The sequence below is a fragment of the Cicer arietinum genome, chromosome 5, assembly GCF_000331145.2.
Source record: "Cicer arietinum cultivar CDC Frontier isolate Library 1 chromosome 5, Cicar.CDCFrontier_v2.0, whole genome shotgun sequence".
Lineage (NCBI taxonomy): Eukaryota > Viridiplantae > Streptophyta > Magnoliopsida > Fabales > Fabaceae > Cicer > Cicer arietinum.
The window spans coordinates 61,531,005-61,557,320 of NC_021164.2; the positions used below are offsets into that span (position 1 = coordinate 61,531,005).

Here is a 26,316-nt window from a genome sequence, read left to right on the forward strand (position 1 = left end):
ATCAGAAAACTTTTGCAACCCAAATCATACAATTTTCACCCAACACATGTGAATTCGTCTATGCTGTTTTCATTGACTTCTCCGCCAATTTTCCCCCATAAAGTTCTATTATTTATTTTTAAAGATTGTAGGACACGATTCTTTTGCTCCCATTAAATATTTTGAATTCTAAAATCAGAATGTATATTTACCCTTTTATTTCCTTCTCGATGAGATTTTTCTTCTATTAATAGAAGATATGCTCTTTATTTGTATCTATTATATTGTTTATGTTCTTTTTATGAAGGGGCAGGCATGGCAAGGTTAAAGAAGAAAGGGTTTCCGTTTTTATTTTTCTTAATTAAATATATTATATTGCTGTCATATTTATATGGGATTATTGTTTTATTTATTTATTTTGCTATTTTTATAATTCTAATTGCAGATTTTTACTTTATTTTATTTTCTGATGTATTTTTTTATTCGAGTAACCGATTGAATGTGTATTTGAAGTTTGACATTAATCTATTATAATTGCATAAAAAGTAGAATTAACATGAGAGCAGAATTGTTTATAGAGTGTCACGTTAATAATTGAGGTTGAAAAAACATTCATATAGAATTAATACAATGGTTTCCAATTTTCTTTTGAAGAGTAATTCCATGAGCATCATGATGCTATCAAGGAGAGTCGGTAATCCAAGATTTAAAAGCAACTTCTAAAGAGACATCATATATAACAAGTCAATCTGTACATTCATTAGGAAAGTGGTGCATACGAAAGAAGGGGTTGGACATCTAACATGATTAAATCAATAGCCATTATAGAATCAGTCTCACGAATAATATTTTGGTTACCATTGTTGTAGTTATACGCAACCATGAAAAATAACATATCACTCTACCATCAAATAAGTAGTGATACCACAAAAACCATAGAAGTACGATAATCAGTCTCCGTTGTTAATTCTCATAAGACTTTTAAAATTTAATCTCTTAAGGATGAATAGAGTACTATTGTCGACATTTGACTTTGATGATATTATTTGGAGGAGAAGTTGTCTACTAAACTTGTGGATATTTTTCTTGGAAAGAAAGTGTAACACATTAGTGTAAAGAGAATAGGTATAGTCTGAGACACTCCAATTCTACTAATTATTACCATTGAAAACCTTATCATTTTAAGCTTTTCATAAAAACCAACACACAATAATAAAGAAAATACCATTATAAACAAGAACATGCTGTTTGAACCTAATAGAAAAATCCAACAAATTGAAGGTAATATCTTCATTAAACTAACAAATCATCCTTTTCAAATAATATAGTATAAAGGATGATATATTTGTTAAAAAAAAGTCACTTAACAAACTCAAGATTGATCAATAAAAAATGAATGGTTCAAATTTTAACTTAAAGTTTTTATATTAATTAAAAATAAAAATTATTTTTAAAATTTAAATTATCTAATTCTAATCGGACTCATATCATTCCACCCACCCTAGGTGCACCTAATCCAAAATCATAAATTTCCGCATGAGACAAATAAACTATACTAGTAGCATTCATTAATTTCCTCTAAAACGACGGGAAAATACACAGAACAAGTTTTATAAACCATGGGAGAATGAACAGAACCAGTTTTATAGGTTTAGTTCATTTTAAATTCCGTTATGGTGTTTTAAGGAAATTAATAATAAATCAATTATGTTTTAATATTGTTGTCTATATATTTAATTAACACCTAAGTGTGTAACATAATCACGCACAGGAGTAGAATGGCTACAAGTGAAGGAGGCGATGAACACAAAAACCCTGCTTTTGACCCGGATTTGGATACACCAGAAAACCCGGATCACGAGTTTGGTGAGTTCGGTGCGGGTTGTTTCTGGGGTGTGGAATTGGCCTTTCAACGAGTTGTGGGAGTGGTGAAAACAGAGGTTGGATATTCACAAGGTCACACACCAGATCCTAACTACAAACTGGTCTGCACCGGATCCACCAACCACGTGGAAGTGGTTCGGGTTCAATTTGACCCGAAAATTTGTCCATACACAAATCTCTTGGATCTCTTTTGGTCACGACATGACCCCACTACCCTCAATCGTCAGGTAGATACCCCAACTTATCTTCAATCTAATATTTCGGCTTTTGTTATGTTAAGATCTGCTGCGTTCCATTTCGTCATTATAATCCCAATAAATGTTTATTAATATACCGATTTCATTTGTATAATTTTGTTTGCCTAAATAATTATATTTATTCATTTAAATTAGTATATTTAATTTGTATATATATTATTGCAAAAATTTTAAACAGTAAATTCCATTTAATGTTTAATAACTTAAATATTTATTATTATAAATTTTAACGTTTTAAAGTTAAGTTCATAAACAAATACATGGATTTTAGGTTACATCTAATAGCATAAAAATGTACTTTTATTTATATAAGCATAATTGCAGTTTTAGTCCTATTATTATTAATTTATGGAATTGATCCTTCTATTTTAAAAGTCGACAATTTTGGTCATTTTCTCATAATTTTTTACTAAAAAATGACTATTTGACATATAATTTTCTTATATAGAATATACATTAATCATTCATATGTCATTAATTAAATTTAAAATATGAAAAATAAAATTTAAAATATAAGTTTTAACGTGTTATTCCAATTTTATGTAATTATTCTAATATCTTACATTATTTAAAACATTCATCATTTTTTAGTTAAAAAATTAAAGAGATGGTAAAAACTGTAAATTTTTAAAATTGGGGGACCAATTTCGTGAATCAGTACAAATAAGATGACTAAAACTGTAATTAAGGCAAAAGATTATCAAATTTATAGTTAATTGAATATTTGTGGTGACAATTGTTGCTCAAAACATGTCATCTATGTCAGAGAGAAGATGTGGGTGCACAATATAGATCAGGAGTATACTACTTCAATGAAACCCAAGCTCGTTTAGCCCAAGAATCAAAAGAAGCTAAACAATTGGAACACAAGGACAAGATTGTAACAGAAATACTTCCAGCAAAGAGATTTTATAGAGCAGAGGAATATCATCAGCAATATTTGGAGAAGGGTGGAGGCAAAGGCCTTAATCAATCTGCTGAAAAGGGATGCACTGATCCCATAAGGTGCTACGGTTGATGATTGCTTCAGATCAGACACATTTTGCAATTTGGTCTCCAATTGCTTCAAAAATGTACTGATTAATGTTTGAGCAATTTATATTTGAAAAAATGTTTTTTTTCTTCCTAAGGGTTTGGATAGTTGTTATGATTTGAATAAATGTTGAGTTATATAGTCTTTGTATGAAACTCAAAGCAAATTGAAAGATTTGTTACTTTTGTGAGTACAAGCATAAATATACATTGCATTGGCATCAAATGTGAGATTTTAATACTACTTGATTACGAGGTATTGGTGCAAATTGTAACACACTAAAAAAAAACTTCCAAGAGGGGTGAATGGTGGATTTTGTGTGAAGCATTCAAAGCTCATCATGTTGGGATATATGATGAAGGTCATGTTGGATTGTTGGATGATGTTTTGATTGGGTTCTAAGCTTCCATAGCTATGCCACATAGTCCCTCTTTAGTGGCATATTCAAATCAGGACGCGGTGCAAGATATAAGAGGTTTAAAACGAATTTTAAAGTTTATAATAAAATTTTAGGAAAAATACATTTTCTTTTATAAAAAATTATTTTTAGACACTTTAAAATATAAAATTATTTATTAAATTAATATAATCAATTTGTATAATTTTTTTTTTTCCAATTGATAATTAAGTCAATTGATTTACTATTTATAGAAAGAACATTAATTTTAGATAATATTTTATTAGTTTTAGAGTTGAAAATATTAAAATATAAGTCATTTTTATGACGTAGAAAATTATTTTGAGACCTTTTTATTAACAAATTTTTTAGAGATTCAAAATAATTATTTTAACGGTATTATCCTCATATCGACACTGATCCAAAATCTCACGTTGATGTGAGTAACTATTTTAAAATTATTATTATTATTATTTAAAGCTTATTAATTTTATACATCTCAGTTCTTAAATTACTCATTCAACACTACCAAATCATTTTATAACTCTCATTTCTCTTTCTTTTTATTTCTTATATAAAGAAATCTTAGATGATATTTTTTTAATTTAGAGTCAAAGTCTAAAATATTTTTAATTCCCATAAATATATGAGTTTTATTTTTAATCTCTATATTTATTTTAGCCTTTACAAATATATTTGTTTATTAGAGACGGATCCGCCAATGGGTTAAGTAGGAGCTCTGGCTCCGTCCATCCCAAACTATTATATAATAATATAATATCACTTTCATATTATAATATTTAATTACTATAATTTAATATTTACAAAAAAAAATTACGATAGTCTATATTTTATTTACTATAATTACTATAACAAATTACGATAGTACTATATTTTATTTTTATAAAAACAAATTATTTTCTATCGAGATTGCATATATGATTTAGCGTTGTAAGGATATTTGGTCTAGTGTTAAAGAAGTAAAAGTAAAATTGACTGAGTTTGATAGAAGAGACTACAATCGAGTTTGTGGGGGAGATTATGCTTTGGAGGTATTATGGGAGAATTTTAAAATGACTTGAGGGTAATTCATCAATATCAGAAGTACAATGCAATCATAGTTTAATTTTAACAATCACTTACTAGACGTGTTGCATATTTGAATGTCTGTCCACTTAAGAGTAACATATTAATTTAGTTTGGTGCCACATTACATTGAAGCGTTGCATTCAATGAATATTTCGTTTGTTCAGTAATTGGTGATATATATGTGATTGTGTACAACATGTGATTTCGAATTCCTTTCAATGACTCTGGGCGCTTTTGTTTTCAAACTCAGCAAGATCCAATTCAGTGGAGTAATGGTGGTGGTGATTACTATGGTTAAGGTCAGGGTTATGAAAATTATGGTTATGTCCAACTAATCAATCTTCCATCAAAATTAGACATGGCAACGGAGCAGGGTGGGACAGATTTTGCCTCCTCCACTGCAAATTTAAACACGCATCTCCGCCCACAATGGAGCTCGAAGTGGATTTTCTCTCTCAAGTAAGTTCAGATGAATACCTGCAGATGCAAATTATGTTTTCATCCCTAATCAAAACGTAAATTTTGAGTAAAGGCTAGTTGAGATTTTCATTTAAATCCTTCAAATTTTTTTATTTTAAAAACTCAATATTTTTTAATAAAACATACAAAAGATTAATTTATGAACGTTTTAATACCAACCCATAAATTAGTTTATGTCATAATTAATTTTCAAAATCCAAACAAACAAAATACTTATATAAATTTTAATAAAATCTCATCAATTCTTTATGCTCAAGCTAGCTGATATATTTAACGTATATCGGAATTGGAGAAATTCAGTATAAATTAGAAAAAAGTGATCTTATCTCTTACAATGCTTTTGTTAAAACTCACATTACATGCATGTGTATATCTAATATAACATGTTAAATTCAACATAAACAATGATTATTTTAGTGAACTACACATGAATTTAGAACATCAAATATATCATATATTTATATAAATTAAATGTGTACATTTTATTGGATTTGGTGACAACAACTATAATACTTTAATAATGAAGTTGTTGACGAAGAATGTATGTATCAAATTCCAAAGCGTGTTGTTACATTAACATTTAGGTTCGATTCACTCTCATGGATACAAATGGGATGAACAATGAACCCATTAAGGGTATTTTGGAAAACCTTGATATAGTTTGTACTATCGCACCAAAGATATATTTCAATAGTACGTTACAAAAGAATATTTCCTAAACTCCACTCATATAGTAGAGAAGAATAAGATAATTTAGAATATGAATTGGATTAGACAAAGTGGATAGCAATAGCCAATTATTTTCGTATTCCATGCTGTTAAAAAAGACACAATTTATAGAAAAATAATGTCACTTGAGAAAGGGATACAACTTTTAGTTCTACTATTCCGTTTGTGAAAAAGTATATTCAAATAACGTTCATAATTTATCTAAAAAGTTGCAATAGTCTAGTGGTTGAACTATGTCCCTGTGCAAGAATTACGTTTGAATCCCAGCAGTTGCGTTTTTTCATTTTATTAAAAAAGGAAGCGTTGATTTTATTCAAAGCCAACAATTCTATCATGTAAGGTATGCTATAATAACTTCAACAAGAAGAAGATGATAACAGTGAAAATTGCACACAAAATTTTCAAAATGTGTGTATTTAGGTTCGATTCTTTCCCACCATTTTATTATTATTGAATGTAAATGGAAAGACTGACGAATTACCTACATGATACTTTGAAAACTTTGAAATAAATTACACACTCACATCAAACATATCGATCAATGATATTTACAAAATAAAGTTTTATCAATTATTCTCGTACACTAAAAAACAAATTGGCTATCATTAACCATCAAATCTCATTTTTTGCTTTTTACTTCGAAAGTGTCTCTATTTATAGAACAAAATCATATCACTGTTTACCATAAAATAATTGGAGGGAATCAGGAAGTTACATGACAAATTGCAAGCAGTGAAAACAATATGAAAGATTTATTTATTTGTGAGATTCCAAATATTACAAGTTCATAAGAATTGCAAGATTTATTTATTTGTGAGATTTCAAATATTACAAGTTCATAAGATAAATGATGTAACTAATTAGTAAACACACTAGAAAACAACATTGAAGATTGATAAAAGCTTAATTTGATGTGAAGCATTCAAAGTTCATCCTTAATAGATGATGATGGTTCTGTTGGATTTATGGAGGAGTGTTTAATTGGGTAGGAAGCTTCCATAGCTATGCCACAAAGTCCTTCCTTTTCAGATACGTTCCTTTTCATTCTGATGTAACCTTGTTCTCCCCATTCTGCCCCCCATGAGTTTCTCACAATCCAGTAATTCGTTCCATCCACTGTTGTTCCATATCCCACTACTGCCACACCATGATTTAGCTCTTTACCACAATCACCACTAAATACTCCCTATAATAAATTCATACATAATTAAGATACCATTTGTTATAATAGCATATTTTTATGTTCATGGAACTAGGAAACATGTTTTGTGGTAATTAGTAATTTGCTTCTTGTATTGGTTCAACTAATAGGACACTGAAATAGTTTTAAGTACGAGGTTTAGTTTTCAGAACTCCAAAAACTAAGATAACTACTATTTTACTAATACTTAGTTTTCAGAACTCCGAAAACTAACATAACTACTATTTTACTAACATTTTTTTATTAAAAACGAAGAGTGATTTTCTTCTTGAATTGCAACTGGTGAATTAGTTTTTTTACCTCAGAGTAGAATTGGAAATCGGAACCTCCGGCATCAATGGCTACGGATACAGGTTGGTTGGCAACTGCTTTAAGCAATGAATCTTCGTCGTTGGCCGGAACAGTCTCATGGCCATCAATTGACACAGCTGGGGAATTCTCCTGCAACATGGATGATTTTTACATCTTAAGTTCCTAAAGTTAACTGTCAATTATATTGGACTTTTTTTAATGAGAGTTTTTAGCATGGTATTAATCACCTTTAATGAATCACATGATCCATCATTTGCTGTGTAAGGGTAATTGCTTTCTGTTGTTATGCCACCTGTTTTCTTGATGAATTCAAAGGCATTTTCCATTAGTCCACCATTGCATCCTTGATTTTCTTGATTGTCACAATCTATCAGCTCTTGTTCAGATAAAGATACTAGCTTGTTTGTCTTGATTTGGTTAATGCCTTCAACAGCTACAACAGTTGAAAATGCCCAGCAACTACCTATACAAGACATTAGTCACAAACAAACAATGTTATCAAAACTATATTGCACAATAGTAGAAAACAAAATAATATAGTAAATAACTATAGTAACTATTTAAGAATGAGATTCTCATGCATACACTATTTAACTGAAAAAATTCATTTTTTCCTATTATTTAATATAGGATATAGAATTCCCTTAGAGTGAATGTAGGAAGTCAAAATAATAACTATTTAACTTACCACATCGACCTTGATCTTTAACATCAGTGACAGCACCTTTCTTCCTCCAATCTACAGAAGAAGGAACTTTGTTAACCTTCTCATACATGAATGTTCCATTTCCACGTGGCGTGCCTCGGAACATTCTATGGTGATTAACCTTTGATCCAGCATAGGTACTTCTAAATTCATGATTGGTCATATCAGCAAACTTGTTAAGTTTCAATTTGTAAGGCTTGTCCATTTTGTTAGTGTCGTGGACATGCATAACATTTGCTTTGAACACGTTAAAGCGCTTGTGTTTCTCATTGAGGCTATGAGAAATCGTGTGATGACTCCTCCATCTTTCGTATAAGTCCCACAAGGTTTCGTCCGAGGACAAATCCTTGTCGTGGAAATCGAAGCTCTCGGATATTCCGAGAACCAAAGAAGTGGATAGAACAAGCCACAAGAGTTTCTTAGTTTCCATTGTTTGTTTCTTGTTTGGAAGCAATGCTCAATTTTTTTGAATGAGTGGAAGTTGGATGAAACAGAGAAAGCAGGGGAATGATTTATATAGGGGATTGAGAAGAGAATAAAATATATAAAAAATGTGAATAGGTTAAAGGTTTCTTAGGGGGATGAACAATGAGAAATGATTATAATAGGATAAGTTTGTGTTGTTCAAGAATGTAAGCAAAGGAAAATTGAGAGGTTTTCTTGTGTTTTATTTTTTAAAAGAATTGTGAGTAATTAGGTGATAAAAGTGAAGGTGTGTGTTATATTTTGTTGTATTTGTGTCAATGTTATGTGTTATGTGTTATGTGATATATTTGTTTTGCATGTTGATCACGCTATTGCATTAAGGAGGAACATGGGGGAGAATGTGAATTGTGGTTGCGTTCGGTTTTGAGTCACGTTGTTGTGTTGCAAACAAATAATGGAATGGAACTATGGAACGTTTGTTTTTATCTATAGATTCTATATTATAACTGAGACCATTGCTTTTGGAAAGGTTTGGATAATATGGAATCAAAAAGGTGAAAATAGTGCTTCCCCACACACAAAAAGTGTACCAATTTTTATTTTTTTTTAATGTGGAAATTCTTATTTGGTTATTTCCATATGTTTGGATAGAAGTTTATGTTCACCCTAATGGTTTTCTCTTCAAATATCAGCTTTTTATACTTGTAACACACTCTTTAATGCATAATTTATGTTATAAAGTATAAATATGAGTTTAATTTGATCGATAGTAATTAAAAACAGTTTTTGTTTGAATACAATATAAAAAACAGATTTTACGTTAGATCATTTTGAATTTTATGGAAAACTGTTTTTAGAGAAAAAAACATTCATATTTATTTTAAATTCAATTGTAAGTTTAAATTCATTTGTAGCGAAAAACTCACTTTTCATCCGAAAACATTGATGTTATATTTGAACCATTTATTATAGATTAGAAAAATATTTAATTTTACATTTTTTTGTCAAACTTTTTTTTTATATATTTTAAAAATGATTTTTATGATAATTAATTAACTCAAAAATAATAAAATTTAACTTCAATAGTTTGGTCAAGTAGTGAAAAATATATATTATATTTGATCTCCAGCTTTGCTATTAGAGGAAAAAAAATATAAATACTCAATTAATCTTAATTATTTTTTATTGAATATCATCTACTCATCCTAATTTTTTTAATAATAGAAATTATTTCAAACTTATTTGTTACAGATTAAAAAAAATTACATTAATAACCTATATATAATTTATTATTATATATTTTAACATAATAGATCGCATCACAAATGTGATTTTCAAAATATAATTATGTTAATTGATCCAAAGTGGGTGAACTAATTTGGCAAAGGCCTAGAAATAGCTAGCTTCTAGTTTTTCAATTTGGAAAATATTTCAGTCGACCAAAAAAAAATTCTTGTATTATTTAGTGGATTTTTTCCAATAACCTTTTAAAAAAAACTATTATATCCAATTTTAAAAATTAAATATTAATCTATCATACTTTTAATATTAGTTTGAAGTCATTACTAACAACTACGAAGTCTTTAAATAATTTCAAAATTTAAAATAACAAAAATTGTGTTAAGTTTTATTTTTATTTTTTTAATAAAAATTAAAAAAGCTGTTTTTTATACAGACTATTATGTCACATTTTCAAATGACGATCTTCTTAATTTTTATTTAAATAAAGTTAAAAATATATATATAATTTAATTATTCTAAATTCAGTATTTACATATAACTTCTTATCAAAAGTAAAGTAGATTTGATATTTAATTTATAAAAATATTTAAAAAATAAACTATATTTAGTAGCAATTTCAAACATAAAAAAAAAAAAAAAAAAAAAAAAAAAAAAAAAAAAAGTTTAAAAAAAAAAAAAAAAAAAAATCAGTTGCTATGATTTGACTCTAGAGTCCAGCGTGACGCTTTTGCTTGTTTAAAAGGATTTCTATGGCGTAATGGTTTGGGTACTATCAATTATTTATGCAATTGATAACTAAACTGTTTCCTGTTGCCTCTTTGCTCAAGTATTACCTGTTATGTTTTCATCAAATGCAACCACCACTTTCGTAGCGTATCTTCCTTGCATTCTTATGGATTGCCAAACTATATTGCAAATAATGTATGTTTGTTTCTTTATCAAGCAACAAAAATTGGGATTGATTTTGTAGAGTTGATGTTATACTATTTAAAAAAAAAAAAAAAAAAAAAAAAAAAAAAAAAAAAAAAAATCAGTTGCTATGATTTGACTCTAGAGTCCAGCGTGACGCTTTTGCTTGTTTAAAAGGATTTCTATGGCGTAATGGTTTGGGTACTATCAATTATTTATGCAATTGATAACTAAACTGTTTCCTGTTGCCTCTTTGCTCAAGTATTACCTGTTATGTTTTCATCAAATGCAACCACCACTTTCGTAGCGTATCTTCCTTGCATTCTTATGGATTGCCAAACTATATTGCAAATAATGTATGTTTGTTTCTTTATCAAGCAACAAAAATTGGGATTGATTTTGTAGAGTTGATGTTATACTTATACTTAAAAGTAAATTAAATATAAAATAATTTATGTTTATTAATGTAAAAATAAATTAAATAATAAATTTGAATGTATAATATTGTTATAAATAGTGGATTCAAATGGTACTTGTTGTAGCAACTTTAGTGTTGCCTTAGGATGTACTACTTTTTATTTTTTTCATTATTCCATTCTCCCCACTTAGAAACCACATGGCAACATCTGAAAGTTTGTGTAAAATAGAATGTTACATTTTTTATTTATCATGGATGATCGTTGCCAATAATTGCGACTTTTTTTTATTTGCGACAGGTTAACCTTACTTTGCACAGAAACATGTTACATAACCTCACAAAGCACAAGGGTTCGGGGACAAATTTGTCAGATGCAATAAGTAGTAGAGTAAGAATCTTTTAGGATAGTATAATTGAAAATTTAAAAAATAAAATAAAATTTTAGATGATTTAAACGTTTCAATTGAAATTTTTTATTTTTAAATTTTGTTGTTTAAATAAATGAATTGTTTTTTTAAATATGAGTTATTTTATAAATTTAAAAACAAATTGAGTAAATTTGAAATTGAAATTTTGAAAAAATTGAGGAACTATTTTGCTAATTTTTAAGGACTAATTTGCAAAAATTGATTTTTACGAACCAATTTGCAAAAATAAATATAAGGACCAATATATAAATTTTAAAATATATAGGATCAAAATTATAAATTTAAAAAAATTATATAAATCATTTTATGTTTCATATTTTATAAAGTGAGGGAATTTGAAATTTTTAATCTTTAAGTGGTATTTGAAATTTTCTAAATTTAAGATTTGACAAAATATTTTATAAAATTTCTTCAATTTGAAAATTCTTTAAATTTATTATTCAAATAAAGTAATTTGCATTTGAATTCCCTTAAATCATAGTAAAGGTGTATTTTGGATTGAAAAGTGACTCATTGAATATGGCAAAATCATAGTATACTGCCATGAATTTGACAAAAACTATAATTTGGAATTTCAACAAAACAATAGAGCCACCATAATTTTATCAAACTCTACGTGAATCTAAACATCCACTAAAATTTGTGTAACTGCAAAAATATTAGGCATTTTAGAATTTAAAGAATTCAAATATATCGATAAATATAGAGAAAAAGATTAAAAAAAAAAAGTGAATGATTTTGTCGAAATATTATGATGAACTTGACTCATAATAATAACTAATATTTAGTCTCAAATAATTTTTTTAATAATTTTTTTAAGTAGTTAACGTCAGTAATTAATTATTAATTTTATTAGAGAAATAAATTAAACTCATAACTCTTTTATCACTCTAAATCTTCCAATCCACCTTATAACTCTCTAATCTAAGTATATTAAAGGATACAAAATGAATTTAAACAAGAAATTCTACCTTCCAACTCTAGAAAATAATGTAATTACTATCATTTGCCTATTATAAAAAAAAATTACCATCATTTATCTTTTTTTATATATTTCCATCCATCACCTCTGTGTGGATTAACAAAAAAATTAGACATTTTTTTGTGAGAATTAATCTTCGTATTTTCTATACTCACTTAATAATTGATGCGCTTGTTTGAGTTTAAATAAAAATGATCTTTAGTTAAAAAAAAAATAGATATTATTTTTTTAGAGATTCGTTTAAAAATGATTTTTTTTTCGTTTGTTCATTATCTTAAAAATGATTTTTTTTAAATAATTTTTAATCTGTTTGTAACAATTTTATAAAATTGATTTTTTAAACTACAAAATTATCATAAAATACATGATTTTTCTAAATACATCATTTTCTCTCTTTTCTAAAATTACCATAAGCATTACTTGGTAGAATCTTTGTTGTGTAAACTAAGAACAATTGAAATATGTTAAATTGATCACTTCAAAATTTATTAATTTAATTCATATCTTAAAACCATTTCAAAATTGATTAATGTACCTTACTTACTAATCAAAAATCAATCAACAAACCCACACAAAACAGCAGTTTTGAATTTTTCAAAACGGACAATGTAACACCATTTTTTTGTGAGTAGTGTTTTTAAATTTTGTGACATATTTCTCTCTCACCCACCGCAATAGTCAAATGCCAAAAACAACTATTTTTTATTTTTTATGTTTAACCAAAAAATGAATTTTTTAACAAAATGATTTTTTAAAAATCTAAAACAAACGTCCTTCAACCAATAATATTTTTTTCTTTTGAAAAAATTAAATTTTTTCAGGAAAAAAAAAAATCTGAAACAATCGCATTCAATATCTAATTAATATTTAGTTATCAAAGGATAAAATGAAAAAGTTAAATACTAGCCTACAAAATATACTTGCACATAGAATGTTTTACGTGTGGAGAAGAAAAGTTACTACAAAAAAACAATGGAGCTATTATCCGATAAAACTAGAAGAGTAAAAGTAAAACATAATCCAATCTATTAATCACAAGTGCCATTTTTACATTAATTACAGTATGAGAATTGATTTAACAGGTTTTTTAGAGATTAGTAGCATATAAGCATTTCATTACAATGAATTTACTAGAGGGTAGCTCAAATGAATTTTAGTAAAAATGAATATCTACATTGTTCCTAATTTGAGTGGTATATCCTGTATGAAAGTATGAAGATATTTTTTAATCAGAAAGTGTAACAATTAACTGAAACAAATCAGTCAGCAAATCTGAACCTGAGCAAATGAGCATTACCATACTTTCACCAAACAAGCTAGTATATACAAATAAATTTGTCAAAATGCAACAACATTATGCATTTTGAAACTGAAAGGATTCAAATCACGCACTGTTCCTAGAGAAAAAGATAGAAAATATAAATGATTTTGTCGAGATATTATAAATTTGACTCAGAATAATAACCAATATTTAGTCTCAAGTAGTTTTTTTTTTAAATAACTAATATTAATAATTAATTGTTTATTTTATTAGATTAATGAGTTAAACTCATGACCTCTTTATCACTTCAACTCCCTTAAACCACCTTATGATTTCTAGTCTCGAGTAGGTTAAGAGATACCAAATGAATTTTAAACCAAAAGTTATAGATTCCAACTCTAAAAACTAATATAATTTACTATCATTTGCCTATTATAAAAAACTACCCATATTAATCTTTTTTGTGTATTCTTCATCCATCACCTCTCTGTGGATTAACGAAAAATTGGACATTTTTGTAAGAACTGGTTTCCATATTCCTCATGCCCACTGAGCAATATTTAGTTACCAAAGGATAAATGAAAGAGTTAACAATACAAAAGATACTTGCACATAGCATGTGTGCAAAAGAAAAGTTACTACAACAAAACAGTTATTATCCAATACAACTAGAAGAGTAATAATAAATAAGATTAAAAATTAAAAAAAAAGAGTAAAAATAAAACATGATCTCAATCTATTAATTGTCTTCCATTTTTACATTAATTACAGTATAACACTTGATTTAACAAACCATGCCACTTATAAAGATTAGTGGAACACATGCTTTTCATTGCAGTTAATTTACTAGAGGCTGGCTCAAACGATTTTCTGTTAAAAATGAAAATGTTGCTCCTAACTTGAATGGTATACCCTATATGAAAGTGTGCATTTTTTTTAATCAGAAAGTGTAACAATTTTCTGAAATAAATCAACCAGCAAATGAAACTGAGAAAATGAATAGCATATCCTTTCTACAAACCAGCTGGCATGCTCAAAGAAATAGAACCCCTTAGGCCCATATACAAACAACTCCATTCTTGTCAGCTGAAGCTAAGGGTCTTCCAAGCCCACTCCATGCACAAGAAAGAATAGAAGAAGTATGTTCCTTCAAAGTGCCGAGTATATCACCTTTAGATGCTGACCAAACACACAAAGATCCATCAGATGATCCAGCAGCAACATTATTATCATCCGGACTAATACACGAGCGACTCCAATTAGAGGCCACTCTATTTCCGGTGGCTTTTAGTGTGGCAGTAACTTCTAGAGATCGCACATCGAACAAATTGTGCAAATTGTCTCTTCCACTGGTTAATACAACATTTCCATTCCGAGAAAGAGTTATTGATGTGACGGCAAGTGAGTGTGCTGCAACCTCGCTAAGTAGTTTTCCAGTTTTAATATCCCATAATCGAAGATTTCCATCAACATGTCCAGAAAATATGGTCTGTCCATCCATGCTGAAGCAAAGAGCATTGCAGTTACTGTGGAAAATTATTGTGTTAATGCAATAACCTTTATGCAAGTCCCAAACTTTTATAGTGCGATCGTAAGCTGCACTGATAACGTGGCGGCTGGAAACTTTGCTCACATCGACAGTGCAGACTTTATCTGTGTGACCGGTAAGGGTATGATGAACTCGACCCGAGTTGAGATCCCACGCATACAAGTTGTTTGAGCTGCTAGCAGCAATAACGGATCTATTGTCGTTGGTTATTGTGAGATCTAATACAGAGCCAAGACATCCATAAAGTTTGGAAATTAAGGATCCTGAATCTGCATCCCACACTTTAACTGTTCGATCCTGTCCCCCAGTAATCAATTTATTAGAATTGTACTGGAACAATATGGAAGCACAACCACCCTCATGTGCTTGGAGCCTGTATTTGCATGTGGAAGGGATATTTGACTCTAAAAAGACATCAGTACCTTCTTCACTTCGGCGAACAATACCGTCTATATGCTGCCTTGCAAGTTTTTCTAAACCACTGGCCTTTAGCTGCTTGATCATGTCATCATACAGTTGGTTTGCCTAAATTGATATGAAATATATTAGTTAAAGCAGCACAATCAAATATTGAGAATCCATGCATGCAGCTAACAGAATTAAAAATATCAGTTTCGTAAGGACGCTAAATGTAAAAACTTAGACTACTGTTTAACAATCACACAATTACTTGAATCGGCATACAATCCAAATTTCACGTAATCAGAAGACGAGTTCAAAACTAGATGCAATAGTGGTATAGCATAGTCAAGTAACTGACATTTACAGCAAAAGTATGTACAAGCCTAATTCATTCTCAGAAAATATGTACAAATAACTACGTTATTCCAAATGTTCATAGGAGAATGATAATATATTATACCTCATTTAATTGTTCAGCGTCCTTCATTTTTTCTAACATCATGCGATCGACCAATGTCTTATTTTCAGTTTCAGCATTCTTGGCTCTTATAGCCATTTGCTCCAATTGTGTTTTAAGTTCTGTATTCTCACTCAGAACGAGTTCAAGAGCCTTAATTTTGTCTTCCAAGTCCTTTTTCAATTGCAAGCACTCATCTCTGCAAAATTTATTTAACTCCCGTCATAAGCAAAATGTTACAACTTCAAAGAAATAAATGTACATGACTTTCAGAATTTAAAACATAAAAGGGAATACAAGCAACCTCACTTCAGTCAATTCCTTCTGCAAATCAGTGATAGCAGTTTCTTTCTCTTGAACCAAAGCTTTCAAAGTTCTGGATTCAGCTATTTCTACAACGAGTTGCTCGGATATTCGGGACTGAGCTTTGTAGCATTGCTGAAGTTCCAGTTCCAGACTCTCTGCTTTCTCCTTCCATTCAGAGTCCTATAAAGACACAAATACAGCAATTTAACTCAATAAAAACATTCCAATATTTCATACACACACCGTGATCCAAGTAACCACAATAACACTAACGATAAGCTGCATCCGCAACTATTAACACACTTGCAAATTAGCAAAAAGAAACAGGAAAGGAAACGACAAGAATTAGCATCTATGTAGCACCAACACTTCAAATGTCTAGTCTCTGACACATGTCAGTATCTACAACAACACCGACACAAACACATTGATTGCACTCAATCAGTTACTACATTTTAGTATCAATTTTGTGTCAAGTGTCAGTGTTTCATAGACTAGCATTCACCAGAAATTGATTTTTTTTTGGCTAAATTACTCTTTTAGTCTCTTAATTTATCTTCTGATTTCACTTTAGTCTCCTAATTATTTTTCATTCTGTTTTGATCCCTTAACTATACTTTCGTTAGTCAAGTTGGTACTTTCCGTTAATTTCTATTAAAATTGTTAAATTTTGTTATCTCCTTCATCTCGCCCATCTTCAAACTCATAAACCCTTTTTTATCTCGTTCAATCTAAAAACCCAGAAAATTCATCACACTTATTATCCTTAAACCCATAAACTACCAAATCTATAATTTACACTTTCATTAGTCAAGTTGGTACTTTCCGTTAATTTCTATTAAAATTGTTAAATTTTGTTATCTCCTTCATCTCGCCCATCTTCAAACTCATAAATCCTTTTTTATCTCATTCAATCTAAAAACCCAGAAAATTCATCACACTTATTATCCTTAAACCCATAAACTACCAAATCTATAATTTACAAAGTCAAATCCAGAACATTTCAAACTTAGAAAAATGAAAAATCTCTAAATCAATTAATCTTCTTTAGAATTCTCATGTGAATCAACAATTCTATTTTTTAATTATCTTTACAGAATTTTTTTAAAATAAAAATTAATTAATTTACCATCTTCATCACCTACATCATCATTTTCATTATCCCCTTCAATCCAAAGAATAAGAAATTTTTTTCATCAAACCCATAATCTTCAAACTCAACCTCAAATCCAAAAAAACTCATCAAACTCAAACCTTTTAAACCAAAAACAGACATAAATGACATCAAATCAATGTTGGGCATGAAATCCAAACACGGCTTTAAAATAGTAAGAATCTATAAGTCAGGCACACATACATAAAATAGATCTGAAATATGACCTTGTGTGATAACTGCAACACACACATAAAAATACAAATCTACTTAAAGCCAAACACCAATAAAAAATTGAAAAACTCAAATCCAAACACCTTGAATCACTAAAATTGAAAGAAAATCCTAACACGACCTTAAAGCGATATGAATCGAGTAATTAAGAAATTAAGAAAAAGATCAAAGATTGGTCAGGAGCATTGACTCTTCTTATTTAGAATCTCTTGTGAATTAAAAAAAAATGGACTTTTTCATTTTTATTAGTTTGAAATGTTATAGAATTGACCGAGTTATTGATTTGAAAGGTTATGTTTGAAGTTCCTAAGTTTGATAAATTTTCTAGGTTTTTAGATTGAAAAATATCTGAGTTTTCTAGGTTTATGAATTTGAAGATGAGTAAGACGAAGAAGATGACAAAAGTTTAAGTTTTTTTGGTAGAAATTAAAAACTTGACTTTCAAATGAAACCATAAGTTAAGAGACTAAAAAGTAATTTAGCCAACTTTTTTATAAAAGCACTATTCTACACTAAATATAGCAATAAAAGCTTCAATGATATTTCTAGAAACTAATTAGGGATTGCAACAAGAGTGTCATTAAATTCAAAGCTACAAGAAACCAATTATGATCAATTTTGACAAAAATCCCTAAAACAAAGCACATAGAGAGGGACCTGAGAAACAATAGGTCTAGAAAGAGCAGCAGCATGAGCTCCTTCTTCGTTCAAATGCCGCTTCCGCAGAGCCTTCAAAGCGCGTTTGATAGCTCCGTTTGCAATTTCTTCCTTTGACTTGCAAGAATTCGCCATGCAACAGAAAGCAATCCAATCAACAAACCGCCAATATCATCTGTTTGATTGCCAACAAAATATAAATCAAAGTGTGATCAGAAATTTGAAAGATAAATTGACCTTCATGAAAGTTTGGAACGATTCTTCATGCTTTGACTTCATCAACAGCAAAAATAACGGATAATGTACTTACATAAGATGATGAGGAAGCAGAATTTTATATGAAACTTTAGGATCTGTTAAGTTTGTTGAAAGCCAAGAGTTTGCATTAACTTCAATTTCACGGCAGTGGCGTTTCCAAACTTCGATCGATGAAAGATTATAATTTTATCAAAACAAATTGATTATGTGTTTTCTTGGGGTGTCACTCTTTCTTTAATTCACATAAATCAAGAAAAAAATCATACAGTGTTAATATTACTAAATTTTCTATATCAAACATTAATTTATTCGCCATTGATTTTAACTGTATAGCAAAATATAATAACTTGGGACCAATTCACATTATATTAAGAAAAAATATATTTTTGGAAATTTATTCACCCAATATACACTTTATAGAGTGTATATCTATTATATAATCTTTTCTATTAAAAAAATCGAGAAGATGATTTGATATATACACACTGTATTTTATAATGGCAAAATACGACATAGAAGTTATAGGTTCTATTTGATAATAGTTATTTATTAGTTTATAATGTTTTTTGATAAATTAATTTAAGTAGCATATGTATTTATAATTTATTTTTTTTGTCAATTTTTTTTACTGTTATAACTAATTTTTTTTATATAATTTATTTATTATAATTTAAAATAAGTAATTTTAAAATTAATAATTTGTTTATAAATAATTTATATAATTTAAATTTAAAATAATTTTAATATATAATAATTTAAAGTAAATAATTTAAATTAAACTATTAATATAATTTTAAATTATTTATATAAAATTTAAATAATAAAATAATTAATATTTCAAAATAAATAATTTATTTATTTTAATTTTAAATAAATAAGATCGATAAATAAATAAGAAAAACATATCATATTGATAAACTTTAAATTAATAAAAAAAATATAAATAACTACTTTTAAAATATTTTAAATATTAATTGATAAAATATATATTTAATTAAAAATATCCTTTTAAGATATTTTACATTTTAAGTTAATTAAACAATTAATTTTATGAAATACTTCAATTAACTTAGCAGCTATCTAACTATCAGCTAATTTTATCAAACACAACCATAATATGTTGATGATGTCATGGATAAACACAACCATAATTTGATTAAATGCATTCAAAATACATTGATGTCACGTGTGTTTGGTTTTGAGTTTGAGTCCCCAAACTCAGTCTAGTACTGAATCTGTTGTGATTTCAGATAAGCTACAAAACTAAACTTTTGCATAAACATGAAAAAGTCACCGTGATTTTAAACAAATAAAGAAAACAGGTGTCTTTAACAACTTTTTTATATAGTAAAAAACAAAATTTATATTTAAAAAAAATTAAATACACAAATTTTAATGTACTTTCAATGTTTTATTTTTGTATTTTGATCACTAACAAATACTTCACTGCTTTGTTAAATTTAAGCCAAAATGAAACGTTGTCAACAACATAAAAACTAAAGATGAAACACTTTGGATAAGAAAAGGAAACGAAAAATAAATAATGATGCTCATTCCAAGTGACTTTTGGAAAAAAGAAATCATAGTAATGACCACCTTTGACATAAGGTTAATTTGCTCCTTAAGACTAAAACAAGGTTAGAGTCATACTAATTGAAAATAAAAATAATAATGAAATAGTAAGAATTTCAAGTTCCCCCAACATATCCACAAACAAATGGTACAATGCAATGGAAGTATGAAACTAAAACAAGGTTAGAGTCACATCAATTGAAAATTGAGAATAATAATAATAATAATGGAATACTAAGAATATTAAGTCCCAACAAATCCAAATGTAACAATACAATGGAAGTATGAAACTGCAATAGCAACATATGCATTCTGCAAACCATAAGTTAAAACGCCCAGTGTAAGTAACTGTGTCTGTATCTTTGTACTTTTCCCTCCCACCTAACAAACCCAGTACCACCAATATTAAAGATGCTTCAAGAGGTTCAACTAGCTCGAATTCTATCCAGCCAATCAATGCTCTTTCGTGGCCTCTCAAACTGAACATCAACACTTCTCCTCGATTTATCTTGGAACTCAATGCTTCTAGATTTGTCGTTGTACTCTACGCTTCTTCTAGACCTCTCCAGCTGGTCAAATTGAACCCTTAACTTCTCTAATTTTTCAGGATTGTTGAATTTGTATTCGTGAATTTTTTGTTTTTCTGTCCTATCAGTACTTTTTGGTGGTTTGTCTCTGTGATCTATGCTCTTCCTTGGTAGTTCAAAGCAATCAGTACTTGCTCTGGGCTGTTCAACTTTATCCACACTTCTCCTAAAACTCAGTCTATGGGATGGTGACTTTTCTACAGTTGATACGAACTTTCTGAGATGTCTAAGGTATTCTGGATATAGCTCCAAATTACAGTGATTTCCATCTTTGAGCCATAAAGGTTCATATTTCTGTTGGCATAGCTCCCACAAATGCTTGCCATGAGAGCAATCAACAACCTCATCAGCAGTTCCCTGAAAAATGTATAAGAATGCTTTGAAATTAGTAAAGCAAGATATGAAATGAAATGCTGTACCCAAATAATAGAATTTATGAAGTTTAATCAGCAACAAACACTGTTTGCTATTTAACTTTGATGCTGAAAACCAGACACAATCAACAGGTTCCTACTTGTGTAAACGCGCTTGGATTCGGCTCCTCTAAAGTGAGTTGGTGAGTAACTCACTTTAGAGAGTAAAGTGGATAATCACAATAAATCAAAATAACAAATCAAAGATAGATATTGTAGGTACATCATAACCAATCACGAGCTTGTTAAAATAGCATCCCTTGATTTTCTCACTTTACACTTCACTCACTTTAGAGGATCTAAATCCGTGAACAAAAAATGTCATTTTACATTTATCAACTGATATCATGATTTTCATTGCAAATTTCAGAGTTAGAAAAGCCGATTTTAAATAAGAATGTGCAGGTTGCTTGTATAAAAGAGATTATATTTATCACTATGAACACCAAGCTAGAACACTAAGTAAGCACCGAGTTAAGGACCACAACCATTATAGAAATTTTTAATTGGATACCATTACATGCTGACAGCAACCACAGAAATTATGGTGACAATATTAAGCTAGTGGAAAATCCAACACAATAAGCATGGAATACTTACATGAATTACTAGCACTGGACACTTCACCAATGGAATTTTATCAATGTTCTACAAACCAGCAACACAGAAGGAAGTTCAGTTACATAATAGATCATATACACGATTATCAAATCAAAAGATGTCAAGCATACAAGATAATAAAAAATTTAACCTTATAAATGTCAAACCAGTATGTCCTTTTCACAGGGTACATCACTCTCAACCCTGATAGTATAGGACTATGGAGAACAACGGCCCTCAGTCGGGGTAAACGGGCAGCAATATCCAAAGTAGGACCACTCCCAACAGATTGACCATAAAGGATTATGTCTTCCTGCTTAGCACCATAGTTCTCTTCAAGATACTTATAAACAGCTTCAATGTCAGCATAAGTGTTATGCTCACTTGGCTGTGAAAAATATCAATTTTTCATTATGCTTCTGCTGCCGACTGAGAACTGAAGAATTAAATAAACCAGAAAGAAGCATAAAGGCAAGTACCTTCCCTGATGATTGTCCATAGCCAGAGTAATCATATCTGTATACATAGAAACAAGATGCTTGAAAACAAAATTAACATATAACTTGCAATTTTTTTATTACAAACACAACACAACAGGCTATGGTAAGCAAGCCGACTATTTTAAGGAAGTCCTTTAGATTGATTCTAAAAGGAGAGAGTCTCACAAGTACAGTCTCAAACATTATTCCTAATCATTGAACACCCTTATTTGTGCCTCAATATAATATTTCTTGCACACTTTTTACAACATAAAAAGTGAATTTCGAAAGAAAAAACAAGACTGAAATTAATGTGCAAAATGCTAATAAAATATAACAGTATGTGAACTCAAATGTTTGGATGTGAATCCTTAGTATATCAAGCCATCTAAAGTGTTACTAATAAAACAAAGTTTACAATTTCATCTGTTATTGACTTATTGGGCATATAAGGTGTTACTGTAAGCCCAAAACTGAATGTAACCAATCACAAAGCGCAAGTTTGAAAGTGCGTGATGGCGCCATTTGTGAAGTTTAGAAGCTAGCAATTCGACTACACTAACCAATTTAATATCACTCGTAGGAGCACAAAGATCAGCAAATATAAAAGCTAAAACTTATGTTTTGGTCACACTGCAGACCAAGAACCATATGTACTTCCTGCAGAACGAAAAGCATGCCATTGAGCTTAACTGATGTCACAACAATTTCTTGAACAAACTGAGCTTCTAATTACCAATTTTAAGATCTTTACTTTCTTCCTTAATGCTTATTATGTATTAATGTACCTAAGAGAAAACAAATTAAAAACCTATCTGAAAGTGAGAATAAAAGAAAAGGGTTAAAGTTGTGTTGAACTGAAATTGAAACCTTCCAAGAGGTAGATGGTCATTTCATATCCCTTGATGTAAATGTGTCAGATAACTATCTAAATTCCAACATCACAATCACCACATTCAACCGATACATCAAGCACATTATGAAAACGATGGAATACCACATTCCTACCTTCAAATCCTTATCTTCTAACCAAGCAACAAACACACAAAAATAAAATAAAATACATGGCTCAATCTTCATGTCCTAAATTTAGTACACTAGTAGGGAATGGGATCAAATTCAAATCAAACAGTCCAAATCTTTGACCAAATCAAACCTATTGAAATCAGTGAATTATTTACCCTAACAAATCCATCAACATCAAAACCAACAAAATCAAAACTAAACAGTAAAATCAAGCTTCCTTAGTTGAGTGAATGGCCAGGACTGAGTCAACTCAACACCCCTAACTCGGACACAAATTCACACACACACAAACAAAACAGCAAACAAATTCAACTAAAAATCACAACAACAATAAAAAAATCATTCCATAATTCATCTACAAAATCTAAGAAAGAAAAAAAAATACGTTAAAATTCAAATTGAGAGAGAGAGAGAGAGAAAGGGGGAAATTTGAAATACCCAATGAGATTGACACGCAAGTGAATACTAAGCTCGATGAAAAGCTCATACATCTGACCAATATCAGCAGCATTTCCATGGGAGTAAAGGACGGTTGATTTAGCCATGGGATGACGAACATACATAGCTACGATCTCAGTACCGCGACGATTAGGAAACTTGAGAACTTCAACGTTTTCACGGTGTGGGAATGGTTCCATTAGCAACAAACCTGTTACTTCTTGTTTCACAAGTTTGTATGATGGTGGATTTGGTGGAAAGAAAGCTAATTTCGCTGCCATTGATGAAGTTACTCCACCCATTTCTCTCTCTCACTTTTTTCTTCTTCTTCTTCTTCTTTTTCAATCACTAGCTTATAGCTTCACATTCCTTTTTTTTTTCTTCTTTTTTCGATGGATGGATTATGTTTGTAACATTGTGAACTGAACCTGACCTCTCTCAGCGTTTTTTTTTTTTTTTTTAATTATTACTTTTGGAATTGTTTGGGGGGAAAATAATGATTTTCCTCCTTTATTATTCACACCTATTAATTAGTTGTCTTTTTCTCCCTTCCACGTGTTCTCCTCCTCGCCTGAAATTTCTGTGCTATCTGTTTTTGTTTTTTTTAAGTAATTAAATTAAAAAATAAATATGCAAGTTTTCAAAAATAGCTTAATTAAACAAATATATAGCATAAACACTGCTCACGTCAATAAAACACATACAACACTCATTGTATTACCGTTATAATTTATTTTTATAATAAAGAATAAAATTAAATAAAATTCTTTTCTAATTATATCTAGGTGAATATAGAAATAAATTGAGATTGACTTAAGGATATGTTCCGTACAAAAAATTAAGCATATGATAAGTCATTTTTGTAGCTCTTTCAAAAAATCTCATAAATATTTAAATTTTTAGACTTTTAATATCATCTAATCGTTAAGACACTATCATATATTTTTAAATCATTTTTATAATTATTTATATAATGAGATACTATTGGATTTGTATATAAAAAATCACATTGACAACGTATACTAATTATTATAGAAATATTATATTAATAAACAAAATTTAAATATGATTTATTTTTACGATTTTTAATTTAAACATCTACAATTTTCTTAAATTAATATCTTTTCAAAATTTGTTATAATAATAAAAATTGTGTTTTGAATTAAAATTAAACAAAAAAAATTTTAAAAAAATCATTTAAATTTTTCTTATATTAATTTGTAAAATAAATAGCGTGAAGGTTACACATGTGTGGCTTTAATGATTTTCTTAATTTTACTTTTACTTCAAAAAGAAGGAGTAACCAGTAGAATTTCTTATCTAAATTAACTTTTTTATCATAAATAATTGTGGGAGAGTGGTAAATTGTGAGTTTTAGCGATCCAAAAGAAAATTGGAAATTGAGTATGATTTGTTTGTTACAAAATTAAGAATGATTAAGGTGGTGTGTAATAAAATATTTGAGTGGATAGCAGAGAGGCAAGAAAAATGAGTAAAAGGAAAGAAGGGTGGAGTAAAAAACACATAAAAGTACAAGTAGTATGAATTAGTTAAATGATTTGGTGGAGCAACAACAGGTTGTCCCATGTTGATGTCAAGCCTGCTTCTTGCAGCATGAGTATGACCATGAGTATAACCATGATACTACTAATAATTTCCCTCTCAAAAGGAAGCATAGACCCTTTCGGCATCGTGTTTTAGGGCAATGGGACCTCGCATTTACATGGATGTAGGGAATGTCCTATGTAGAGCACATTTCCAATGTCATGTTACTTAACCATTAATTCATCATCATATACAACTTTCTCTATTTTTATTTCATTAAATAATAAATTGAGAAGGATCCTTGTAGGGGAATATATCAACATAGAACCTCGTTTAGTGCTAATCAAGCCCCATCAACGGCTCAAATTGTCTTGAGCCACAGAATCCGAAGCCACAAGGTTTTGAGATTGGGGCCCATCTTGCTCCAGACATTTGTATTATGCCATGCTGTCAACTCGGGGTACTACAGCGGAGACGTACTCTACAAGGGTATATTAAGACAAACCAACACTATTTAAATAAATAAAAATACATCTTTTTCATTAAAAAATTAAATTGTTATACTACTATGGCTTAGTCTAATCTAACTTGTTTGATAAAAAAATTGAACTCTTTTTCTTTTTATATCTATTAATTTAAATAGATGATAGTCAAACTTATAAAAAAATCTATTAGATATGATATATCAACATATCAATATTTTAAATTTGCTAATTATGGTATCATTTGTTTCTTTGGAAAGTTATTAGAAACTTGCTAATTATAATTTTAGTTGATTTGATTGTAATTTTATTAGTTTTCCTTATATATAAAAGTTTAGTTTAATCCATTTTAAAAAATGTAAAATATATTATTTAAATATTTTAATGTGAAAAGACTTTTAAATAAGTTTACAGGTCAAACCATA

The 26,316-nt window shown here is 29.0% G+C and overlaps 4 protein-coding genes across 4 annotated transcripts; 1 reads left to right on the forward strand and 3 right to left on the reverse strand.

Moving 5' to 3' along the window:
* The first annotated feature begins 1,488 nt into the window (after positions 1 to 1,488).
* On the forward strand, positions 1,489 to 3,378 carry LOC101499798 (peptide methionine sulfoxide reductase-like). Its single transcript, XM_004501783.3, has 3 exons — positions 1,489 to 1,628; positions 1,751 to 2,090; positions 2,887 to 3,378. Exons 2-3 carry the CDS (start codon positions 1,758 to 1,760, stop codon positions 3,136 to 3,138), a joined length of 585 nt encoding a protein of 194 aa, XP_004501840.1. The 5' UTR covers positions 1,489 to 1,628; positions 1,751 to 1,757; the 3' UTR covers positions 3,139 to 3,378.
* Positions 3,379 to 6,581: 3,203 nt separating this feature from the next.
* On the reverse strand, positions 6,582 to 8,758 carry LOC101500119 (vignain). Its single transcript, XM_004501784.4, has 4 exons — positions 8,050 to 8,758; positions 7,589 to 7,824; positions 7,350 to 7,490; positions 6,582 to 7,034 (listed from the first exon to the last, which is right to left on the reverse strand). The coding sequence occupies exons 1-4, from the start codon at positions 8,495 to 8,497 to the stop codon at positions 6,771 to 6,773; spliced, it is 1,089 nt and encodes a 362-aa protein (XP_004501841.1). The 5' UTR covers positions 8,498 to 8,758; the 3' UTR covers positions 6,582 to 6,770.
* A 5,688-nt stretch (positions 8,759 to 14,446) lies between these two features.
* On the reverse strand, positions 14,447 to 19,015 carry LOC101500450 (autophagy-related protein 16-like). Its single transcript, XM_004501785.4, has 5 exons — positions 18,802 to 19,015; positions 18,492 to 18,666; positions 16,446 to 16,627; positions 16,145 to 16,340; positions 14,447 to 15,807 (listed from the first exon to the last, which is right to left on the reverse strand). Exons 2-5 carry the CDS (start codon positions 18,624 to 18,626, stop codon positions 14,785 to 14,787), a joined length of 1,536 nt encoding a protein of 511 aa, XP_004501842.1. The 5' UTR covers positions 18,627 to 18,666; positions 18,802 to 19,015; the 3' UTR covers positions 14,447 to 14,784.
* Positions 19,016 to 20,519: 1,504 nt separating this feature from the next.
* On the reverse strand, positions 20,520 to 24,348 carry LOC101500763 (uncharacterized). The gene is made up of 5 exons (XM_004501786.4): positions 23,865 to 24,348; positions 22,401 to 22,437; positions 22,073 to 22,309; positions 21,922 to 21,969; positions 20,520 to 21,265 (listed from the first exon to the last, which is right to left on the reverse strand). Exons 1-5 carry the CDS (start codon positions 24,164 to 24,166, stop codon positions 20,747 to 20,749), a joined length of 1,143 nt encoding a protein of 380 aa, XP_004501843.1. The 5' UTR covers positions 24,167 to 24,348; the 3' UTR covers positions 20,520 to 20,746.
* Positions 24,349 to 26,316: the final 1,968 nt, after the last annotated feature.